Source organism: Pseudophryne corroboree, chromosome 4, assembly GCF_028390025.1.
Source record: "Pseudophryne corroboree isolate aPseCor3 chromosome 4, aPseCor3.hap2, whole genome shotgun sequence".
Taxonomy (NCBI): domain Eukaryota; kingdom Metazoa; phylum Chordata; class Amphibia; order Anura; family Myobatrachidae; genus Pseudophryne; species Pseudophryne corroboree.
Genome location: NC_086447.1, coordinates 489,196,553 through 489,222,655, shown reverse-complemented (window position 1 = coordinate 489,222,655; position 26,103 = coordinate 489,196,553). Strand labels below are relative to the sequence as shown.

At 47.3% G+C, this 26,103-nt stretch overlaps 1 protein-coding gene across 6 annotated transcripts in view; it reads right to left on the bottom strand.

Annotated features, from left to right (window-relative positions):
* Window positions 1-26,103, bottom strand: part of FIG4 (FIG4 phosphoinositide 5-phosphatase) — a 665,438-nt gene that overhangs the window by 595,366 nt on the left and 43,969 nt on the right. For all 6 annotated transcript variants that reach the window (XM_063917119.1, XM_063917117.1, XM_063917120.1 and 3 more), the window contains exon 2: window positions 16,043-16,163. In XM_063917119.1, the coding sequence (XP_063773189.1) occupies window positions 16,043-16,105 (63 nt within the window). In that variant the 5' untranslated portion in view covers window positions 16,106-16,163. The remainder of the gene's footprint in view (window positions 1-16,042; window positions 16,164-26,103) is intronic.

Below are 26,103 nucleotides of genomic sequence, written 5' to 3'. Positions count from 1 at the left end.
CATCCCAATAGTCACTGCTGACAGACGCAGATTGGAACTGCATGGAGATCCACACATTCCTGGGTGGTGACATGGGGGGGTGGCTCAAGTCGGCAGGTGTGTCGGCAGGCAGGCTGGGGGTATGATAGCGACAAGGACTGCATCGTAAGACAGAATTCCTGAGACACCAGCAGCCAGCTGATGTTGGTCCTTCTGAGCAATCCTATGGTGCGAAAGATGTCCACTCGCTGGGGCGCACCACGGCGTATTAGAGCTGCACCCTAGACTGACTTTCTATTACCCTTTAACTATATCAACAGTGTGCTGACATGTATGGTTAAGGATATTTAAAGATGAACTGTCACTTTCTGTATAATTTTTTTGAAGCGTTAAGCTCTAAGTTACATCAGCAAAACATCACATACCTACGTTCGAGCATCTTATATACCCTGAAAACTGAGGACAACCCTAATAACCCTCTTATCTCCCAATTAAAACATGGTTCAGGCAACTGTTCTCAGGTGTGGGCTTGTGCAACTGGCACTTTTTGAAATGTATATATATAAAGCCTGTATATTATGGAATTGAATAATGCACTAACTGCACCACGTCCGCCATGCTGTTTTACTCCAGCAGCAACTTTACAAGTCAGACAAATTACTCTTTGGAACATGAGCATAATTATTCTCTGTGCTGCGCTATACTGCAACTTCAGAAATGATCCCCATTAACAGCTATACATTTTAAGGGATGCGTTCAGCATCCCGGCTGTCGTGAAGCTGGCAGTCATGTGGCCGATGCCGGAATACCGACACCAGATCACCGACAGCCAACATCCCAAAGGTGAGTATTGGGATACGATTTAGGGCCCTGGGGTTCGGGTTGGGGATAGGCACTAGTGGTGGTGGTGGGGAAGGAAGGGGGGGATAGCTAGGATTAGCTAGCTAGTGCCCCCTCCCCCTCTGAGGGTTAGGGTAGTGGATGGGGGGTAGGGGACCCGGGGGGTAGACATACTTACCCACTCCGATGTTGGGATCCTCAATGTAAGGCTACCACGGTCGGTCATGTGACTGCCAGCATCCTGACCGTCGGGATACGGACTGTATTCCCATTCCAATATGGGAAACACAAATGGAAAAAGAACTGACCAGGAACACTGGTTATTAATTTTGGCGCAACATGTCTAAAAATCTTTCAAAAGATATCTAAATATAATGTTTACTTAAGGATTTCAACTGTAGTTATGACATTGAAACATATGGAATACACCTTATATCTGACTGCTTTGGTTGCTGGGCAACCAATGAAGCTTATTTTTATATATGCAGTTATTAAATTAGAAAGTCTAATTGCCTTAGGCTTCATGCTGAGATTTTACAGTGAAGCTTCATGTCAGATGTTTGGGGCAGAGATCATATATATAGCTGTATTCATAATGTAGACAGGGAAAAGTGATAAGCCAATTATCATTTCTACTAGTGTGTTGCTCGTGGAACCACACATGTTGCCAACAGAGAGACCTCAATATAGAATGTCACTTGGAACCACAAACTAACACCCACAGAGAAGCAAGCACGTTGAAGGCCTCACTACTTGAAACTCATGCCAAAATCACATCCAAGCAATCCTAGAGGTGCTTTCATAAGCAATACAATAAAACAGGATTTGTAAAGTCTATACTATGATCACATTTTATACCAAAGTAATTAAATCACTACGCCACATACCAGCAATAACTGGGTGTCCAATCAGTCAATTAACTTTTGATGAACATGTGATATTCTTCATGTCAGTTTGGAACTTTGCAATCTAGCTGCAAAGAACTAAAGGCCTTTGTCACACGCCAGGGGCAGTGGCCGCCGCGCTTACCCCTACGTGGCTGCTGGTCTGTTTGGCGGTCCCCACCTCCGGCGGTCCTCGGGTCCCGGACTTGGCTGGCGCGGCTCCCGGAGGTTCCCCGGAGCGTGGGTGCCGCCATGACAGTTGGCGTCACGTGGGCGGGGAGCAGGTGACGTCACTACCCGCTTCACCAATCCAATAGAGACGGGAGATTCAAAACCGGACGCCGGGAGAGCCTCGGCGCCTGAGTATCGTCTCTTTACTGAAGTGGATGCCAGAGCTCCCGTACGCAGTGTGTTCCCCCGCAGCTATACTCCAGTGCTTCTAGCATTCAGGGTGCCTTCCTGCAGCACAGTCTCCAGTGATCCGAACAACTTGTGTGTTCCTCTGCAGTGCAGTTGCCAGCGTTCCCTGGATTCAGCATGGCCTGCGGGCTGAACCAACTTTAGTGTTTCCAGCGTTCAGTGTCATTCACCATCGCTCACAAGTTCTTCATTCATCAGTGTCTTTAAACATCGCTCACAAATTATTCACTGTCATTCACTATCGCTCACAAGTTCTTCATTCATCAGTGTCTTCAAACATCGCTCACAAATTCTTCAGTATCATTCACCATCGCTCACAAGTTCTTCATTCATCAGTGTCTTTAAACATCGCTCACAAATTCTTCAGTGTCATTCACCATCGCTCACAAGTTCTTCATTTTATCAGTGTCTTTAAACATCGCACACAAATTCTTCGGTGTCATTCACCATCGCTCACAAGTTCTTAATTTCATCAGTGTCTTTAAACATCACTCGCAAATTCTTCAGTGTCCTTCATCATCGCTCACAAGTTCTTTATTCATCAGTGTCTTTAAACATTGTACCTGTCTTCGCAGCTAGGCTGCGCAGGCATGGGGACTACCATTGTTTTGCAGGGTCAGCGATGCGATCGCAACGCTGGTGGCTATTAGTATGAGATCATTAGCAGTTGCAGTTTTGCTTAATTAGAGCAGCTGAATTACATCCTAGAGCAGCTAAATTACAAGTTAAAGCAAGTTTATATGAGAAGCTCTCTCTTCATAGATAGGTATGACGACTATTTCGGTACAACTTTAAGGGGCAAATATACCCAAAAAATTTTTACTAAAATATTGTGAAAACTTGTGTTTTCACACCCTCTTCACATTATGGGGGTAATTCAGAGTTGATCACAGCAGCAAATTTGTTAGCACTTGTGCAAAACCATGTGCAGTGCAGGGGAGGCAGATATAATATGTGCAGAGAGAGTTAGATTTGGGTGGGTTATTTTGTTTCTGTGCAGGGTAAATACTGGCTACTTTATATTTATACTGCAATTTAGATTTTAGATTGAACACACCCAACCCAAATCTAATAGGCCCTACACATTAGGCGATTTCACTGAAAGATATGAACGATCTCGTTCATTAATGAATGAGATATTGGCCCTCATTCCGAGTTGTTCGCTCGCTAGCTGCTTTTAGCAGCATTGCACACGCTAAGCCGCCGCCCTCTGGGAGTGTATCTTAGCTTAGCAGAATTGCGAACGAAAGATTAGAAGAATTGCGAATAGAAATTTCTTAGCAGTTTCTGAGTAGCTTGAGACTTACTCAGCCATTGCGATCAGTTCAGTCAGTTTCGTTCCTGGTTTGACGTCACAAACACACCCAGCGTTCGCCCAGACACTCCCCCGTTTCTTCAGACACTCCCGCGTTTTTGCCAGAAACGCCAGCGTTTTTTCTCACACGCCCAGAAAACGGCAAGTTTTCGCCCAGAAACACCCACTTCCTGTCAATCACAGCACGATCACCAGAACGATGAAAAAACCTTGTTATGCCGTGAGTAAAATACCTAACTTTTGTGTAAAATAACTAAGCGCATGCGCTCTGCGAGCCTTGCGCATGCGCAGTAAGCGACTAATCGCAATACAGCGAAAATCGTCAACGAGCGAACAACTCGGAATGACCACCATTGTTCATATCTTTCAGTGTGTATGCACCAACGATGTGCGGCCCCGCGCTCGTTCATCGTTGGTGCCGGGTCGCTTATACATGCAGGCCAATATGGACAATCTCGTCCATATTAGCATGCATTGCTATGCGGGTGTCTGACGGGGGATAGTGAAGAAACTTTACTCCCCCCGTCACTCCCACCCGCCGCCAGGTCACCCGTCGGCCGTATCGGCCGTCGTGCACCTCGGCGGCATATCGCCTAATGTGTAGGGCCCTTAACTCTCTCTGTACATGTTATATCTGCCCCCCCTGCAGTGCACATGGTTTTGACCAACTGCTAACAAATTTGCTGCTGCGATCAGGACTGAATTACCCCCTAATTTAGCATCACTTAAATGTATTAAAGGGCTTTCAGAAAAAAAACTCTTCCAAATCAAATTCTTTTAATAATCAGATTGCACCTCCTATTACACGTATGGGACATGCAATCACACATGAAAAGGTCGACATGAGTCTGTTAACTTTTTTTCTTTGGGGAACTTTTCCATACTTTACGATCCACATGGACTACGATTGGAACGGTAATCTGTGCCGAGCGAAGCGAGCCATGCGAGGGGACGCGGTGCACTAATTGGGGTTCCCAGTCACTTTACGCAAAAAACGACACCAAAAAAAGTAAAAAAACTCATGTCGACCTTTTCATGCGTCGACCTTTCATGCGTCGACCATGTGTCCATGTCGACCATGTCAATGTCGACCAATAGTGGTCGACCTAATGACTGTCGACTATAACATGGTCGACCATTCACACCGGAACCATACCGGAGGTAGTCTTGCAACAACTTCATCTCCAGATGGCGATATGCGGACTACCCCGTTTCCCCCACTCCTGCTCTGCCCTTACTGCATGCTGACAGGCAGAAGAAATGAACCAGGAGTAGGCTTCTGTGATCATCCTGTGTTCTCTTTAGTCACACAAGCTGATCACAGGAAAAAAAAAATAAGAATTTACTCACCGGTAATTCTATTTCTCGTAGTCCGTAGTGGATGCTGGGTACTCCGTAAGGACCATGGGGAATAGACGGGCTCCGCAGGAGACTGGGCACTCTTAAAAGAAAGATTAGGTACTACATCTGGTGTGCACTGGCTCCTCCCTCTATGCCCCTCCTCCAGACCTCAGTTAGGGAAACTGTGCCCGAAAGAGCTGACATTGCTAGGAAGGATTTGGAATCCAGGGTAAGACTCATACCAGCCACACCAATCACACCGTACAACTTGTGATAACTATACCCAGTTAACAGTATGAACAATAGCTGAGCCTTATTCAACAGATGGCTCAGAACAATAACCCTATAGTTAAGCAATAACTTTATACAAGTATTGCAGAAGTCCGCACTTGGGACGGGCTCCCAGCATCCACTACGGACTACGAGAAATAGAATTACCGGTGAGTAAATTCTTATTTTCTCTGACGTCCTAGTGGATGCTGGGTACTCCGTAAAGACCATGGGGATTATACCAAAGCTCCCAAACGGGCGGGAGAGTGCGGATGACTCTGCAGCACCGAATGAGAGAACTCCAGGTCCTCCTCAGCCAGGGTATCAAACTTGTAGAATTTTGCAAACGTGTTTGATCCCGACCAGGTAGCAGCTCGGCAAAGTTGTAAAGCCGAGACCCCTCGGGCAGCCGCCCAAGAAGAGCCCACCTTCCTCGTGGAATGGGCTTTTACTGATTTAGGATGCGGCAGTCCAGCCGCAGAATGTGCAAGTTGAATCGTGCTACAGATCCAGCGAGCAATAGTCTGCTTAGAAGCAGTAGCACCCAGCTTGTTGGGTGCATGCAGGATAAACAGCGAGTCAGTTTTTCTGACTCTAGCCATCCTGGAAACATAGATTTTCAGGGTCCGAACTACGTCCAGCAACTTGGAATCCTCCAAGTCCCGAGTAGCCGCAGGCACCACAATAGGTTGGTTCAAATGAAACGCTGATACCACCTTAGGGAGAAATTGGGGACGAGTCCTCAATTCTGCCCTGTCCATATGCAAAATCAGATAAGGGCTTTTACATGACAAAGCCGCCAATTCTGACACACGCCTAGCCGAAGCCAAGGCCAAAAGCATGACCACTTTCCACGTGAGATACTTCAACTCCACAGTCTGAAGTGGCTCAAACCAATGTGATTTTAGGAAATCCAACACTACGTTGAGATCCCAAGGTGCCACTGGAGGCACAAAAGGGGGCTGAATATGCAGCACTCCCTTAACAAACGTCTGAACTTCAGGCAGTGAAGCCAGTTCTTTTTGAAAGAAAATAGACAGGGCCGAAATCTGGACTTTTATGGATCCCAATTTTAGGCCCATAGTCACTCCTGACTGTAGGAAGTGCAGAAATCGACCCAGCTGAAATTCCTCTGTTGGGGCCTTCATAGCCTCACACCAAGCAACATATTTTCGCCATATGCGGTGATAATGTTTTGCTGTCACATCCTTCCTAGCTTTTATCAGCGTAGGAATGACTTCAACCGGAATGCCCTTTTCCATCAGGATCCGGCGTTCAACCGCCATGCCGTCAAACGCAGCCGCGGTAAGTCTTGGAACAGACAGGGCCCCTGCTGTAGCAGGTCCTGTCGGAGCGGCAGAGGCCAAGGGTCCTCTGAGATCATTTCTTGTAGTTCCGGGTACCAAGTTCTTCTTGGCCAATCCGGAACGATGAGTAAAGTTCTTACTCCTCTCTTTCTTATTATCCTCAGTACCTTTGGTATGAGAGGAAGAGGAGGGTACACATAAACCGACTGGTACACCCACGGTGTCACTAGAGCGTCCACAGCTATCGCCTGAGGGTCCCTTGACCTGGCGCAATATCTTTTTGGCTTTTTGTTGAGGCGGGACGCCATCATGTCCACCTGTGGCCTTTCCCAACGATTTACAATCAGCTGGAAGACTTCTGGATGAAGTCCCCACTCTCCCGGGTGGAGGTCGTGCCTGCTGAGGAAGTCTGCTTCCCAGTTGTCCACTCCCGGAATGAACACTGCTGACAGTGCTATCACGTGATTCTCCGCCCATCGGAGAATCCTTGTGGCTTCTGCCATTGCCATCCTGCTTCTTGTGCCGCCCTGTCGGTTTACATGGGCGACCGCCGTGATGTTGTCTGACTGAATCAGCACCGGCTGGTTTTGAAGCAGGGGTTTTGCTTGACTTAGGGCATTGTAAATGGCCCTTAGTTCCAGAATATTTATGTGTAGGGAAGTCTCCTGACTCGACCATTGTCCTTGGAAGTTTCTTCCCTGAGTGACTGCCCCCCAACCTCGGAGGCTTGCATCCGTGGTCACCAGGACCCAGTCCTGAATGCCGAATCTGCGGCCCTCGAGAAGATGAGCACTCTGCAGCCACCACAGCAGAGACACCCTGGCCCTCGGGGACAGGGTGATCAACCGATGCATCTGAAGATGCGATCCGGACCACTTGTCTAACAGATCCCACTGAAAGATCCTTGCATGGAACCTGCCGAAGGGAATTGCTTCGTAAGAAGCTACCATCTTTCCCAGGACTCGCGTGCAGTGATGCACCGACACCTGTTTTGGTTTCAGGAGGTCTCTGACCAGAGATGACAACTCCTTGGCCTTCTCCTCCGGGAGAAACACCTTCTTCTGTTCTGTGTCCAGAATCATACCCAAGAACAGCAGACGCATCGTAGGAACCAGCTGCGACTTTGGGATATTCAGAATCCATCCGTGCTGTTGTAGCACTTCCTGAGATAGTGCTACTCCGACCAACAACTGTTCCATGGACCTCGCCTTTATCAGGAGATCGTCCAAGTACAGGATAATTGTGATTTCCTGCTTGCACAGGAGAACCATCAATTCCGCCATAACCTTGGTGAAAATCCTCAGAGCCGTGGACAGACCAAACGGCAACGTCTGAAATTGGTAATGACAATCCTGAACAGCAAACCTCATATAAGCCTGATGTGTAGGATATATGGGGACGTGTAAGTAGGCATCCTTTATGTCTACAGACACCATAAAATCCCCTTCCTCCAGACTGGAGATCACTGCTCGGAGCGATTCCATCTTGAATTTGAATTTTTTTAGATAGAAATTGAGGGATTTTAGGTTCAGAATCGGTCTGACTGAGCCATCCGGCTTCGGGACCACGAACAGGCTCGAATAAAAGCCTTCCCCATGTTGTGATGGGGATACCGTGACAATGACTTGATTTTGACACAGCTTTAGTATTGCAGCACATACTACCTCGCTTTCTGGAAGAGAAGCTGGCAAGCCCGATTTGAAAAATCGGTGAGGGGGCACGTCTTGAAAGTCCAATTTGTACCCTTGGGCTACTATTTCTAATACCCAAGGATCCAGGGCCGAGCGAACCCAGATCTGACTGAAGAGTTGGAGACGTGCCCCCACCGGTGCGGACTCCCGCAGAGGAACCCCAGCGTCATGCGGTGGATTTTGTAGAAGCCGGGGAGGACTTCTGCTCTTGGGAACTTGCCACAGCCTGTGACCTTTTTCCTCTTCCTCTCGTAGCAAGGAAGGAAGACCCTCGTCCTTTTTTGTAGTTATTGGGCCGAAAGGACTGCATCTGATAGTGGGCCGATTTCTTTTGTTGTGTAGGGACATAAGGTAGAAACGATGACTTACCCGCGGTAGCTGTAGATACCAGATCAGCGAGGCCGTCACCAAACAAGACACCACCTTTATACGGCAGAGACTTCATAGCCTTCTTAGAGTCAGCATCAGCATTCCATTGATGAATCCACAATGCCCTCCTAGCCGAGACTGCCATGGCATTGGCCCTTGATCCCATAAGGCCAATATCCCTTGCAGCTTCCTTTAGATAGGCTGCAGCGTCCCTGATATGACCCAGTGTCAAAAGAACGCTATCCCTGTCCAGGGTATTTATCTCAGATGACAAGTTATCTGTCCACTTTTCAATAGCGCTACTCACCCATGCTGATGCCAATGCAGGCCTGAGCAGCATACCTGTAGTGACATAAATGGATTTTAGTGTATTTTCCTGCTTACGATCCGCAGGATCTTTTAGGGCTGCCGTGTCAGGAGACCGAAGCGCCACCTTTTTGGACAGACGCGATAGAGCTTTGTCCACTGTGGGGGATGACTCCCACTTTTCCCTGTCCCCAGAGGGGAACGGATATGCCACCGGAATTCTCTTGGGAGCCTGTAACTCCTTCTCAGGATTTTCCCAAGCTTTTTCAAAAAGAGCGTTCAGTTCATGAGAGGGAGGAAACATCACCTCAGGTTTCTGTCCCTTAAACATACAGACCCTAGTATCAGGAACAGCAGGGTCTTCCGTGATATGTAATAAGTCTTTTATCGCCACAATCATCTACTGAATGCTCTTAGCCAGTTTAGGATTCAATCTGGCATCACTATAGTCGACACTGGAATCAGAGTCCGTGTCGCTATCTGTATCCGCTATCTGGGTAAATGAACGCTTCTGTGACCCCGAGGGGGTCTGAACTTGTGGTAATGCATCCTCCATGGATTTTCTCCATGTCTGGTTCTGAGACTCAAATTTATCTAATCTCTTATTCAATCAAGCCACATTTGCATTCAAAACACTCAAAACATTTACCCAATCAGCCGTCGGCGGTGCCGACACGGTCACTCCCACAGTCTTTTCTGTCCCCACTCCAGCCTCCTCCTGGGAAGAGCACTCAGCCTCAGACATGTCGACACACGCGTACCGACACCCACAACCACACTGGGGCTATAGGGGACAGACCCACAGCAAAGTCTGTTAGAGAAACACAGAGGGAGTTTTGCCAGGTCACAACCCAGCGCCTATCCCGGTAATGAAAACGATTAAAATAATGCCTCAGACTTGTTAGCGCTTTTATATTAATAAAATAGCACCAAATTACTGTGCACCCCCCCCAAGTTTTGCACCCTGTTACTTGTACAGCAGTGTAGGAGGTCAGGACCAGCGTCTCTGCAGCTCTGTGAAGAGAAAATGGTGCTGGATAGAGCTGTGAGGGCTAAGCCACGCCCCCTTAATGGCACGCTTCAGCCCCGCTATATTTCAAATCTTTATACTGGCGGGGGTCAGTTTTTAGTGCCCAGGCACTGTAAGCCTCTTTTGTCAGTCTATTTATTGAGGTTTCATGCTGCCCAGGGCGCCTCCCCTGCACCCTGCACCCTGTAGTGCCGCTGTGTGTGTGGGAGCATGGCGCGCAGCACGGCCGCTGCGCTGTGCCTCAAGCCGTCACTGAAGTCTTCTGATCTTCTGCTACTCACCCGTCTTCTGACTTCTGGCTCTGCAAGGGGGGTGACGGCGCGGCTCCGGGAACGAGCATCTAGGCGTACCTAGCGATCAGACCCTCTGGAGCTAATGGTGTCCAGTAGCCTAAGAAGCAGAGCCTTGAAACTCACAGAAGTAGGTCTGCTTCTCTCCCCTCAGTCCCACGATGCAGGGAGCCTGTCGCCAGCAGGTCTCCCTGAAAATAAAAAACCTAAGATAAAGTCTTTTTCTGGGAAACTCTGGAGAGCTCCTCAGTGTGTGACCAATCTCTCTGGGCACAGAACCTAACTGGAGTCTGGAGGAGGGGCATAGAGGGAGGAGCCAGTTCACACCCCTTTTAAAGTCTTAAAGTGCCTATGTCTCCTGCGGATCCCGTCTATACCCCATGGTTCTTGAAGCATCCCCAGCATCCTCTAGGACGTATGAGAAAAAATAGGTGGAGAATATAAAATCAGCTGATCCGGTAACAGAAGGAGCTCCGATCACTGGTCCCTGGGTGCAGGTAAGCTTATTCCTATTCATTTTATATTCACACCTATTTTCTTCGTACATGTAGACAATGCTCTATCAGGTACACTGGCTGCATGTTTCAGGCACACTATGCACTGCATTACTGGGTATGTGAAGAGTGTGTCTCTACAAGGAAAGGCTTTGGTTGGGTTAGTCGATACATTACCTGATATATCGTTCTACCGCAAATCGGCCATATCACCTAGCATGTACCCCCAATCGTGCGCTCCCGCATGTTGTTTGATGGGTTGTCTCATTGGGCGTGCTGCACGCCCAATGGGATAACTCAGGCGATGACAGCATGCATTCTAAATGTGGCCACGGACGATATATCATGTGGCAACACAATATATCTTTCAGTATGTACGGTTTATAGATATATCGTTATATTGGTCTTGCCATTGGCCAGAAAAACATCGTTTTGATGGGTACCAGGCCTTTCACTTTTGCGAAAAAGACTGAAGTGGACACATTGCTGGGACAGAGCTGTTTCACAAGCTCTGAGCCTAATTCATGTTTGTACGCAAATGCAAATTCTCCAGGCTTCAGCGCTAATGTTAGCAAGTGAAGCTGTCGCCCAGGAATGAAAAGAGATGCCCACCTGATGCCATCACAAACTTTGTCACAGCGGTGTACACATTCACAGCCTATAGGCAAATACGGGAAACATTTAGGCTAAACGTTGGTCTATGGCTACGCAGACTGGACACAGCATTACAGACACATAGGGGGAGATTCAAATGTTTGATAAGTGGGTTGGGTGTCAGGAAAAAACAGACTCCCAACTGACTTTTCAAACATTTGAATCTGCCCCATAGTGTTCACTCTAGGATCTGGGCGGTTCAGCCCACAAACGGGGGGCATGGGCGGCCGGCGGCGTCACTGTTGGGGGCGTGCCCAGCACCTACAGAGGTGCTGGGCTTCCCCCAAGCTCTCTCACAGCGTGAATGGATGCCGCGCGCATGCGCACGGCATCTTTACACGCTGGGAGCGCAGAAAGCGGGCGACTGTTCTAGCAGGGCGCCGCAGAAAGGGCAGATTTTGCACTTTAAAAAAATCAGGCAGGGCGTGGCGCCCTGCTAAAACAGCCTAGCGTGAACACTAGACACAGACGCCAAGTTTTAGCACGTATGAGTTTGCAGCTGACAACAGATACACACTGAGAAAAACGGCAATTACATGCCTACGTCTTTCCAACCACTTTCCGGAAACGCCCCGTTAACGCCTCTAAACAGTCACGTCCTTTCCATGAAATCCTCATTGCAAGTAAGATTGCAGCGGCACATTAACGATTGCACATCGTTATCGCAGCACATTTGCAGTCTGCCGATAATTGCTCCATTGCGTGATAATCAGCCATTGCGTACAAACATGAATTAGGCCCTCTGTTTCAACATGTGAATTTTAATACATTCATGCCATATTCCCTAAGTTTGCAATGCAAAGTTGGGCAAAATGATCATGTCACAACTGCATTTGAATTGCGTATTGAGATAAATATGCCCCCAAGAATGAGCCATGTGATAAAACAGTTAAATCAGGACAATATAAAATTGTTATCTTTGTCAAAACACACACACAAAAGATTAGACTATTAGGAAAAAAATTATAAAAAAACATATGTACTGGGGGAAAAAGCAACCAGACTTTAGCTTTCATTTTCTACAAGGTACTATATAAAAAGACAGATATAATGCCATTGGTTGCTGTGATTAGTATATGAGCTCCAAGCTCAAACACAGCAAGACTGGAAAATTCCAATATCATTAAGTACTGTACCTGACAATGGCTTTAGGTCAAGCGTTGCTGGTTTAAAATTGCAAAAATTGCTACTGGTGAGATGGTTCAATTTTGTTCTCTAGTCCAAGCTAAAGGTGATAAATGCATTTATGTCAGACACTCTACAATACACAACATTTACCCCGAATGTCCCCGTGGGGTCATAGTGTTAATAGACACCATACAAGTTTCTCAGTTTCCCTTTTATACTGTAAATCTCAAGATAGTTTTGTTTCATCTTTTCAAACTCTTGAACTAGCTTATACTGTATTGAAGCACTCCATTAAATGTACTGGTTTTAGCCAGCATAATCCACTAAAACACCTTAAGAAATAACAAACTGTACCATGTCTTTTCACATAATAAACTCTTAAACAATACATTAAACAGTTGACTCTTCTATGAGTCTCCTTTTATTCTGTATCTGGAATCTACTCCCTGACCACAGAACATCGCAACTTAGGGGTCAATTCAGACCCTGACACTGAAGTGCAAAAATCAATATGAAGCGATTGTATGCACATGTGCAAGGTCCTAAACTGTGTTCTCTTCAGAAAGCAGTTTCAGACCTGGAGGGGGGCGGGAGCCGGGGCGTCTACGCCGCATTTCATGGGGGTCGATGCTCCGTTTTGGGGGCGTGGTCCGGAAAACGCAGGCATGTCCGGTCCATTTGCAGGGCAGGTCATGGCGGCTGTGCCCTTAACATGCTGGGGCTGCGCAGGCAAAGGCCTATGCTAAACATGCAAAAGCATCGCCGTTGTGCGATACTCTCGCTTGTCTTCGGGGGTGGGGAGGGGGTGCTGGATATATTATATATATATATATATATATATATATATATATATATATATATATAACTGCCATCACCCGTGTTGAACTATTTAATTGATAAGAAAGATATTTCAACACAGGTGATTGCAATCGTAATTTAAGAGGGAAATCCACATAGAGAGCATTATAGCCTTCCTGGAATGGGTCATATTGGGAGGTATGTGTATATTAAATGTAAACTAATGGTGTATATTAGATTCAAATGAATAGTTTAATAGTGCCTGGGTACTGTTTAAAGTTCCACCTAATTGACAGGCAACTCTTTTAGAAAGTTTTTTTGCAGAGGAACAAAGACAACTTAATTCAAACAACCATAAAATACAGATAGAAATATAAAAACAGCATTCTGCTGGCTGGTTCTACTGCTGCACAAGAGGGAGAGCTAGTGATGTTATGGTGTGCTGGACACTGCACCACCCTAATTGGTTATGTTCCATTTTCATTTTTTTGCTAAAACTCACAAAATCATGCACACACTCAATTTCCATAATATATCACATTATCATCACTATTATGGGCTTTTGGTGACCAGTATTTTAGAGACGGCAATACAATTTAACATTTTCTGATTTAATAGAATATAAAAAAAAAGGTTTATCCCTAAGGAACTGGATATTATTCCAGAAATATTAAACAGTTTTTCCCCCCTACTTTTAGGTACTGACATTAATTAATAAATGAACAAAATGCGTCCACACAGCCCATACACTGTATTACACACACTGAGAAACGTGCTGGGACAGCTAGCATAGCATTTTCATTTTTGGAGTCTTTTAAGTATAAAATATTTGGAAACCTTTTTCCTGTCCATCACATCCGTTTTACACATCACACATTGTAGTCTTTTTAATGCTCTACACCAGTGGTTCTCAACCTCGCTCCTCAAGTACCCAACAGTTCATGTTTTCTAGGTCACCTAGCAGTTGAACAGGTGTATTCATTACTCACTGACACATTATAAAAGACCCACAGGTGGAGCAAATTATTTCACTTGCAATCCTGTGAGGAGACCTGGAAAACATGAACTGTTGGGGGTACTTGCGGACCGAGGTTGAGAACCACTGCTCTACACAATAAATCCTGGTATATGGTACAGTGTGGCTGAGAAGACATACAATATATTGTAATTAGTTGACTGCCTAAATACAGAGAGAAAAAAAGCATTGTACAATACAGATGACGATACAGAGACTAGATAATACAGAGCTGAGCAAAACACTAATAAAATGCATTTTATAGGAGACCACAAATAGGTTGAACTCGATGGACAATTGTCTTTTTTCAACCTTAGATCCTATGTTACTATGTTACATTTACTTTAACACCAATGTGTATAAGGTTTTATGTAGTCCTTTGAATATTGATGTCGCAAGCAATGTATCTTTTCTATGTTAAATTTGCTTCCTTACAATGATTAAGAATTATAATTTTATATATCTGCGTAACCAAAACATTACAAATACATGAATTCATGTCAAAGTCACTTATTTTGCAGACATATAGCAAGTATAATAAACTTATGGGCCCTACACACGGCATCCTGCGCCCAAGGTGCGTGATGGCCAATACGGCAGACGGGCGACCCGCCGCAGGTGCGGGTGATGAGGGGAGTGAAAGTTTTTTTCACTCCCCACGTCACCCGGCCCCATTCCCGAACATGCAAGTCGTCCATATCGACCTGCATGTTCAAATGACGGGAGAACAACGATGAACAAGCGCGGGGACCGCGCATCATTCATCATTGAAGCATCCACACTGAAAGATATAAACGATATCGTTCATATCTATCAGCGAAATCGACCAGTGTGTAGGGCCCATTACATGTAGGAGAAATATTTGTAAAACAAATGTGATGTTCTTTAAAAACTGTTAAATGCCATTTATTATACAGTACAAGTGCAAATCACCCTAGAAAGGGACCATACAATAAACACCATTATATTCATGGTATATGATGAGATGGCGGGCAAATACTTTCATGCGTACATCAATGTACAGTACTAGCACAGACGCCGATATTGCGTTGGCGAGGTGTGGGCTTTGGATCTGTGCCTTCAAAATACAAAAATTTACAAATAAAAATAAAATTATACAGACAATAAAAACACACATTTGGTGCTGTTAAAGTTATCACATAATCTAAAAATAAACTGCAAGTGATGTTCATATTCTATGCGATACAGTTGTTTGGCCCAGTTACTTAACAGGATCTCTACTCAACTTGACAACATACAGTGCCGTCACTACGGGGGTGCGGGCCAGTCCCGGGCGTCAAACCCCTCCCCCCCCCCCCGAGTTTTCAAGCAACGTCTCCTCTCCAGGCTTCTCCCAGGGAGGAAACATTAAAAGGTAGGCAACTATGAGTTAGGCAAAGGCACTTTGCATCCTGAAATGTTGCTCATGTTCTCACATCCTAAAATGATGGCAGGAGAATCTGACTACCGCAACAGACGGCACATTGCACAGGTCGGAATTAGCCCTTAATATAGGTTTATATAATCTTAGTTTCACAAAGTGTAGTGTAGACATGAAATCATTCATTAGACTGTGTATTTTTAGAAACACAATGGATCATAATAAGTACAAATAGGTAAATTTACTGTTTGCATATTTTGCTGACAATTGAAACCATAAATATAGCACTACGGTATGCAGTTATGTTGTCGGCTAACGGGCTATTCCCACTCGTAGGTGTCCACAACACCCATAGAGTGGGAATAGAATCTGTGGCGAGCGCAGCGAGCCTGCAAGGGCATTCTCTTTGCGCTCACCCCACTTCCGGCATACTGACGATCCGGATGTCGTTGTCGGTATACTGACGGCCGGCATCCCGATCGTCGGTATGTCCTACTGATTCCAGCACTACATATACAGTAGTTACTCACCGCTCTTGTCTCATACAGTATTAGCTTCTGAATACCACTTATAAGAGGAGCAGCAGGAGGCATTTTGAGGATGATGATGATGGGGATATTGTTCAGCTCTTACGACATAGATGTGGTTTATCTAAAATACAAAACAAAACGTAACATTTAAATTTGGACCACTCAACCTAGAGTAAGTATAAACTCAAAAATCAGACTGCTAGAGCCTGGTTTCTACTCTGGACAGATATTGCTACATTATACAGCATGCAAAACAAAGAATAATGCCCAACCTGCCTTACAATTTCACCAGTAGAGCTATAATCCAGATAGAATTCCTCTTCAAAAACTGTTACGTGGATTAATTTGTAGTAACATCATGTTTTCTGTAAAAGTGAAACGTGGATGTTTAAAATAAACTGTGTGTTCACTAGGGGGTGGGGCTCAAGCAAACCAGTCACATTTGGGCTCTCAAACCTGATGACTGGGGTGCAATGAAGCAGTAAAGGCCCATACACACTGGGCGATTTTGAGCTGAAAGCAGGTCACTTTTGGTGTGTTGAGCTGCTTTCAGCTCAAAGCTGCCCAGTGTGTATGGACAAGCGATGAGCGGTGATGCGCGCTCCCGCTTCATCGCTGGCAGCCGCCATTCATATACTGGTATTACCAGTAGATGAACAGCGGGGTGAGCGGCTTTCCATAGCGTCCTGCTATGGAAAGCCGCTCACCCCCGCTGACATCGCTGGGCAAGAGGAAAGGGCGCTCAGTGTGTATGCACCTTAAGTGTGGTTGGTTGATGTTGAGGGGTTCTAATTCATATATGGCCTGTTTTACGGTGCACAGTTTCCCCAGGAGGAAATTTAGTGAAGTCACTTCAGTTAACAGAGCCTTTTCTGAATAACGGTACATGTCAAATAAATATTACAGTCATTTCTATTCTTCTTATTCCAAGTAGTTTTAGCTCCCCAAGATTATTTCTTTAATTTATACCCGAGAAAGTAGTCAACCCAGTGTTTTACAGCGGAAGAGACTTACATATCTGCATACGTAAAGGGCCCTAGACACTTAGCGATTTCACTGATCGATATGAACGTTCTCGTTCATATCGGTCAGTGTGTAGGCACCAATGATGAACGATGCGCAGCCCCGTGCTCGTTCATCGTTGGTGCCGGGTCGCTTGTGCATGCAGGCCAATATGGACAATCTCGCCCATATTAGCATGCACGCATATGAAGCCAGGTGACGGGGGGGAGTGAAGAAACTTCACTCCCCCCGTCACCTCGCCCCCGCCGCCAGGTCGCCCGTCTGCCGTATCGGCCGTCGGGCAGCTCGGCGGCGGGTCACCTTACGTGTAGGGCCCATAAGTCTCAAACATAGAAAAGAATTTGACTTGAAATAGAAAACAAAAAGAAACTAGTAAAGATTTATATAGACAGCACAATTCAGTCTGGTTGACTCAAGAGATGCATTGCCTGTTGTATTACATGGCCAACTCTATTCTCACTCGGGTATATTTACTAAAGTGCGAGTTTTTAGAACTGGAGAGGTTGCTTATAGCAGCCAATTACATTCTATTTATCAAGCACCTTCTAGAAGAGAATAGCTATAATCTGATTGCGATGGGGAACATCTCCACTTCTAAAAACCTGCACTTTAGTAAATATACAGTACCTCTCAGAGTTTAGGGATAGGAGTTTCGAAACCAGGCAAAATAGATTATGCCATTCTTCCTTATGTATGATACATTTAATGTTTTATATGAAACAATAATTATTGTACATACAGGTTTGTTTGTTCATAAGTGTGTTATAGATATGAGCATTTAAGTCTTCTGCAAAAGAAAACATACTATACTTTAAATTGTTAAATGTGGCTCTCTCCTGACATCTATAGATAAATGAAAGGTACTGTATTGCTTTTCTGCTCATATACCTAGCTGTGCAAATGTGTTAACACGGTTAAATGAGTATGAAACAATAATTATTGTACATACAGGTTTGTTTGTTCATAAGTGTGTTATAGATATGAGCATTTAAGTCTTCTGCAAAAGAAAACATACTATACTTTAAATTGTTAAATGTGGCTCTCTCCTGACATCTATAGATAAATGAAAGGTACTGTATTGCTTTTCTGCTCATATACCTAGCTGTGCAAATGTGTTAACACGGTTAAATGAGTAGTCATGAGACAATGTATATATTAAACAAAGTTAGACCATGCATCCAGCTTTCTTTGAAAATCTTACTGCTAATTACAGAGTGCAGATATGCTGTTTGACAAATTACTCACTTGCAATCATACATCCACCAAGGTTTTTTTTATCTGCGGGTCCGCAGGGAGGGGCTAAATTGATGCAATTTGCGTCATTTAGCCATGCCCCTTCCATCAGGGACGTGCAGTCATGGGAGGCAGTGCCTCCCCTGTCATTAATGATTCAAATAATATAAAGAAGATACTTATGACACACATTCTGTGTCATAAGCTTCTTCTTTATATTATTCCAATCATTTTAATACATATAATTAGTTTGGGAGCCATTCACAATGGGAACGAGATACAGCGGGGGGGCGGGACCAAGCACTGGGCTGAAAAAGCCCATTGAAAGAGGTGGTGAAAGCGGCACTAGTATCGGTGCCTCATTGACAGGGAAGGGCTTTCAGCTCACATGAAAGCACGTCCCTGTCAGCACTGCAGATGTGATTGGACAGCGGATCCAGTACTGGATCCACTGGTCCAATCACCTATACGTGGCGGTGGGACAAGGCTTGTCAATAATTACCTCCAGCTCCAGCGCAGTCGGATGTTACATGACTGGGACCCCCAGAGCATTGTGTCCGGGTCACCGGTGAGGAATGCAGTGTTGATGATGCTCAGCGCTCCACAGCACATCCAACAGCTCAGTGTGCTGATAGCCTGACGGGTCCTTCTTGTTAGAGGAGCTGCCGAGTGGAGCGCTGAGCGCACAGCTGCATCATAAACAATTTAGTAATTGCAAGCCCTGTGGGGAGGTGTGTGCAAGGTGAGCGGGTGTCTATATGCTGTGGAGGGGGTAAGGGGGGCAGGTGTCTGTATGTGCTGCGGGCGTGAGGTGAGCGGGTGTCTATGTGCTGGGTGGTGAAGCGAGCGGATGTCTATGTGCTGGGTGGAGAGGTGAGCGGGTGACTATGTGCTTGGAGGGGAAGGGGAGGCCGGTGTCTATATGCTGTGGAGGTGGTAAGGGGGGCAGGTGTCTGAATGTACTGCGGGCGTGAGGTGAGCGGGTGTCTATGTGCTGGGTGGTGAAGCGAGCGGATGTCTATGTGCTGGGTGGAGAGGTGAGCGGGTGACTGTGCTTGGAGGGGAAGGGGAGGCCGGTGTCTATGTGCTGTGGGGGTCGAGTGTCTGTATGTGCTGCGGGGGGAGGTGAGTGGGTGACTATATGATGCGGGGGGTAGGTGAGCAGGTGTCTATATGCTGTGGGGGGATGTGAGCAGGTGACTGTATGTGCTGGGGAGGGGAGCAGGTGTCTGTATGTGCTGTGGGAGGGAGGTGAGCGGGTGTCTATGTGCTGTGGGGTAGAAGGTGAGCGGGTGTCTGTATGTGCTGCGGAGGGAGGTGGGGTGAGCAGGTGACTGTATGTGCTGCGCGGGGGGGATGAGCGGGTAACTGTGTATGTGCTGCGGAGGGAGGTGAGCAGTTGACTGTGTGTGCTGAGGAGGGTGAGCATCGTTGACTATATGTGATGCAGGGTGCGGTGAGCGGGTGATGGTGTATGACCGATGGGATCCAGAAAAAGACAGGTAAAACCCCAATTTTTAAAAGTTACCTACTTTTTTGGGGCCTCAGCGTGATCACTGTTACTGTGTGGCTTAATTTGTAAGTGGCACTACTGTGACATTACAGAATAAGGGGCACTACTATGCGACATGGTGTGAATAAGGGGCACTACCGTGTTGCGTAATGTGAATAAGTTGTACTACAGTGCAGTGTAATGAAAATAAGGTTACGCTACTGTGTGGGGGACTTTGAATTGGGGTACTGTTGTGTGGACACACCCATTCACAGTGAGACCACACCTTTTATTGGTGCTCTGTCCCTATTTAGCATGTGGTGAGTGAAGGGGGGGGCACCAACATCTTCTTGCCTCCGGGCAACTGGGATGAAGTTACGCTACTGGAGCTACCCCACCTCCGGTGATTGTCCTGGTGTAATCGCCGTCCCCCGCTCTGCGCTGCACGGACACTCCGCGCTCACATCCTCCCAGCCAGCGGCTGCACTGACTAGTTCCGCCCGCCACCAGCGTTAGTCAGCCTCCTCTCCCTGGGCTGATGGCGGCAGAAGATGGGCTGTGGGAGTTTGGGTCTGGGAGAAGCTGAGCACGGAGAAGGCCCCTGCCGAGGACCCGGTGCTGTCCCTGCAGGATGTGCGGGAGGAGCCGGAGGGAGATTCCCATGGAGAGTGAGCCCAGCGCTGTGTGGACGGGACACCGAGAAGTGTTCTTACCCAGAGGTAACTGGGAGATCCCCAAATGCCTGTTTCCCCCCCCCCCCCCCCTCCCATCAGCCTCTTTATGTGAGAATTTAAACAGTGGTTATGGAATATAGAGACACACACACACACATATATATAAAATAAGATTTTACTCACCGGTAAATATATTTCTCGTAGTCCGTAGTGGATGCTGGGACTCCGTAAGGACCATGGGGAATAGCGGCTCCGCAGGAGACTGGGCACAACTAAAGAAAGCTTTAGGACTACCTGGTGTGCACTGGCTCCTCCCACTATGACCCTCCTCCAGACCTCAGTTAGGATACTGTGCCCGGAAGAGCTGACACAATAAGGAAGGATTTTGAATCCCGGGTAAGACTCATACCAGCCACACCAATCACACCGTATAACTCGTGATACTATACCCAGTTAACAGTATGAAATATAACTGAGCCTCTCAACAGATGGCTCAACAATAACCCTTTAGTTAAACAATAACTATATACAAGTATTGCAGACAATCCGCACTTGGGATGGGCGCCCAGCATCCACTACGGACTACGAGAAATAGATTTACCGGTGAGTAAAATCTTATTTTCTCTGACGTCCTAAGTGGATGCTGGGACTCCGTAAGGACCATGGGGATTATACCAAAGCTCCCAAACGGGCGGGAGAGTGCGGATGACTCTGCAGCACCGAATGGGCAAACTCTAGGTCCTCCTCAGCCAGGGTGTCAAACTTGTAGAATTTAGCAAATGTGTTTGACCCCGACCAAGTAGCTGCTCGGCAAAGTTGTAGAGCCGAGACCCCTCGGGCAGCCGCCCAAGAAGAGCCCACCTTCCTCGTGGAATGGGCTTTCACTGATTTAGGATGCGGCAGTCCAGCCGCAGAATGTGCAAGCTGAATCGTACTACAGATCCAGCGAGCAATAGTCTGCTTTGAAGCAGGAGCACCCAGCTTGTTGGGTGCATACAGGATAAACAACGAGTCAGTTTTCCTGACACTAGCTGTCCTGGAAACATAAATTCTCAGGGCCCTGACTACGTCCAACAACTTGGAAGCCTCCAAGTCTTTAGTAGCCGCAGGCACCACGATAGGTTGGTTCAAATGAAAGGCTGATACCACCTTAGGGAGAAACTGGGGACGAGTCCTCAATTCTGCCCTATCCATATAGAAAATCAGATAAGGGCTTTTACATGACAAAGCCGCCAATTCTGACACACGCCTGGCCGAAGCCAAGGCCAACAGCATGACCACTTTCCACGTGAGATATTTTAATTCCACGGTTTTAAGTGGCTCAAACCAATGTGACTTTAGGAAATCCAACACCACGTTGAGATCCCAAGGTGCCACTGGAGGCACAAAAGGGGGCTGAATATGCAGCACTCCCTTAACAAAAGTCTGAACTTCAGGTAGTGAAGCCAGTTCTCTCTGGAAGAAAATCGATAGAGCCGAAATCTGGACCTTAATGGAACCCAATTTTAGGCCCATAGTCACCCCTGACTGTAGGAAGTGCAGAAAACGGCCCAGCTGAAATTCCTCCGTTGGGGCCTTCCTGGCCTCACACCACGCAACATATTTTCGCCAAATGCGGTGATAATGGTTTGCGGTCACTTCTTTCCTAGCTTTAATCAGCGTAGGAATGACTTCCTCCGGAATGCCCTTTTCCTTCAGGATCCGGCCTTCAACCGCCATGCCGTCAAACGCAGCCGCGGTAAGTCTTGGAACAGACAGGGCCCCTGCTGCAGCAGGTCCTGTCTGAGCGGCAGAGGCCATGGGTCCTCTGAGATCATCTCTTGAAGTTCCGGGTACCAAGCCCTTCTTGGCCAATCCGGAACAATGAGTATAGTTCTTACTCCTCTTCTCCTTATTATGCTCAGTACCTTGGGTATGAGAGGAAGAGGAGGGAACACATAAACCGACCGGTACACCCACGGTGTCACTAGAGCGTCCACAGCTATTGCCTGAGGGTCTCTCGACCTGGCGCAATATCTTTCTAGCTTTTTGTTTAGGCGGGACGCCATCATGTCCACCTGTGGCCTTTCCCAACGGTTTACAATCATTTGGAAGACTTCTGGATGAAGTCCCCACTCTCCCGGGTGGAGGTCGTGCCTGCTGAGGAAGTCTGCTTCCCAGTTGTCCACTCCCGGAATGAACACTGCTGACCGTGCTAACACGTGATTTTCCGCCCATCGGAGAATCCTTGTGGCTTCTGCCATCGCCGTCCTGCTTCTTGTGCCGCCCTGTCGGTTTACATGGGCGACTGCCGTGATGTTGTCTGACTGGATCAGTACCGGCTGGTTTTGAAGCAGGGGTTTTGCCTGACTTAGGGCATTGTAAATGGCCCTCAGTTCCAGAATATTTATGTGTAGGGAAGTCTCCTGACTCGACCATAGTCCTTGGAAGTTTCTTCCCTGTGTGACTGCCCCCCAGCCTCGAAGGCTGGCATCCGTGGTCACCAGGACCCAGTCCTGTATGCCGAATCTGCGGCCCTCTTGAAGATGAGCACTTTGCAGCCACCACAGCAGAGACACCCTGGTCCTTGGAGACAGGGTTATCAGCCGATGCATCTGAAGATGCGATCCGGACCACTTGTCCAACAGGTCCCACTGAAAAGTCCTTGCATGGAACCTGCCGAATGGAATTGCTTCGTAGGAAGCTACCATTTTTCCCAGGACTCGCGTGCAGTGATGCACCGACACCTGTTTTGGTTTTAGGAGGCCTCTGACTAGAGATGACAGCTCCTTGGCCTTCTCCTCCGGGAGAAACACTTTTTTCTGTTCTGTGTCCAGAACCATCCCCAGGAACAGTAGACGTGTCGTAGGGACCAGCTGTGACTTTGGAATATTTAGAATCCAACCGTGCTGTTGTAGCACCTCCCGAGATAGTGCTACCCCGACCAACAACTGCTCCCTGGACCTCGCCTTTATCAGGAGATCGTCCAAGTACGGGATGATTAAAACTCCCTTTTTTCGAAGGAGCATCATCATTTCGGCCATTACCTTGGTAAATACCCTCGGTGCCGTGGACAGACCAAACGGCAACGTCTGGAATTGGTAATGACAATCCTGTACCACAAATCTGAGGTACTCCTGGTGAGGATGGTAAATGGGGACATGCAGGTAAGCATCCTTGATGTCCAGTGATACCATGTAATCCCCCTCGTCCAGGCTTGCAATAACCGCCCTGAGCGATTCCATCTTGAACTTGAATTTTTTTATATATGTGTTCAAGGATTTCAAATTTAAAATGGGTCTCACCGAACCGTCCGGTTTCGGTACCACAAACATTGTGGAATAGTAACCCCGTCCTTGTTGAAGGAGGGGCACCTTGACTATCACCTGCTGGGAATACAGCTTGTGTATTGCCTCTAACACTGCCTCCCTGCCTGAGGGAGTTGTAGGCAAGGCAGATTTGAGGAAACGGCGGGGGGGAGACGTCTCGAATTCCAGCTTGTACCCCTGAGATACTACTTGAAGGATCCAGGGATCCACCCGTGAGCGAGCCCACTGATTGCTGAAGTTTTTGAGACGGGCCCCCACCGTACCTGGCTCCGCCTGTGGAGCCCCAGCGTCATGCGGCGGACTTGGATGAAGCGGGGGAGGACTTTTGCTCCTGGGAACTGGCTGTATGCTGCAGCTTTTTCCCTCTACCTCTGCCTCTGGGCAGAAAGGACGCGCCTTTAACCCGCTTGCCCTTATGGGGCCGAAAGGACTGTACCTGATAATACGGTGCTTTCTTTGGCTGTGAGGAAACATGGGGTAAAAATGTCTCCTGGCAGAAATGGACATTGCACTTATTTTAGATGCCAGCCGGCAAATATCCCTCTGTGCATCTCTCATGTATAAGACTGCGTCTTTAATATGCTCTACGGTTAGCAATATAGTGTCCCTGTCTAGGGTATCAATATTTTCCGACAGGGAATCTGACCACGCAGCTGCAGCACTGCACATCCATGCTGAAGCAATAGCTGGTCTCAGTATAATACCTGTGTGTGTATATACAGACTTCAGGATAGCCTCCTGCTTCCTATCAGCAGGCTCCTTTAGGGCGGCCGTATCCGGAGACGGTAGTGCCACCTTCTTTGACAAGCGTGTGAGCGCTTTATCCACCCTGGGGGATGTTTCCCAACGTGACCTATCCTCTGGCGGGAAAGGGTACGCCATTAGTAACCTTTTAGAAATTACCAGTTTCTTATCGGGGGAAGCCCACGCTTCTTCACACACTTCATTTAATTCCTCAGATGGGGGAAAAACTACTGGTAGTTTTTTCTCTCCAAACATAATACCCTTTTTTGTGGTTCCTGGGGTAACATCAGAAATGTGCAACACATTTTTCATTGCCTCAATCATGTAACGTGTGGCCCTATTGGAAGTTACATTAGTCTCATCGTCGTCGACACTGGAGTCAGTATCCGTGTCGACATCTGTGTCTGCCATCTGAGGTAGCGGGCGTTTTAGAGCCCCTGATGGCTTTTGAGACGCCTGGGCAGGCACAGGCTGAGAAGCCGGCTGTCCCATATTTGGTATGTCGTCAAACCTTTTATGTAAGGAGTTGACACTTTCACGTAATTCCTTCCACAAGTCCATCCACTCAGGTGTCGGCCCCGCAGGGGGTGACAGCACATTTATCGGCATCTGCTCCGCCTCCACATAAGCCTCCTCATCAAACATGTCGACACAGCCGTACCGACACACCGCACACACACAGGGAATGCTCTGACAGAGGACAGGATCCCACAAAGCCCTTTGGGGAGACAGAGAGAGAGTATGCCAGCACACACCAGAGCGCTATATAACACAGGGATGAACACTATAACTGAGTGATTTTCCCTTATAGCTGCTTATATATATACTGCTGCGCCTAAATTTAGTGCCCCCCCTCTCTTTTTTACCCTTTGTAGTCTTGAAAACTGCAGGGGAGAGCCTGGGAGCGATCCTTCCAGCGGAGCTGTGAGGGAAAAATGGCGCCAGTGTGCTGAGGGAGATAGCCCCGTCCCTTTTTCGGCGGACTTTCTCCCGCTTTTTTATGGATCTCTGGCAGGGGTATTTTTCACATATATAGCCTCTAGGACTATATATTGTGATTTTTTTTGCCAGCCAAGGTGATAATATTGCTGCTCAGGGCGCCCCCCCCCCCCCCCCCCAGCGCCCTGCACCCATCAGTGACCGGAGTGTGAGGTGTGCATGAGGAGCAATGGCGCACAGCTGCAGTGCTGTGCGCTACCTTGTTGAAGACCGAAGTCTTCTGCCGCCGATTTTCAGGACCATCTTCTTGCTTCTGGCTCTGTAAGGGGGACGGCGGCGCGGCTCCGGGACCGGACGATCGAGGTCGGGCCCTGTGTTCGATCCCTCTGGAGCTAATGGTGTCCAGTAGCCTAAGAAGCCCAAGCTAGCTGCAAGCAGGTAGGTTCGCTTCTTCTCCCCTTAGTCCCTCGTAGCAGTGAGTCTGTTGCCAGCAGATCTCACTGAAAATAAAAAAAAATAAAAAATATACTTTCTTTCTAGGAGCTCAGGAGAGCCCCTAGTGTGCATCCAGCTCAGCCGGGCACAAGATTCTAACTTGGGTCTGGAGGAGGGTCATAGTGGGAGGAGCCAGTGCACACCAGGTAGTCC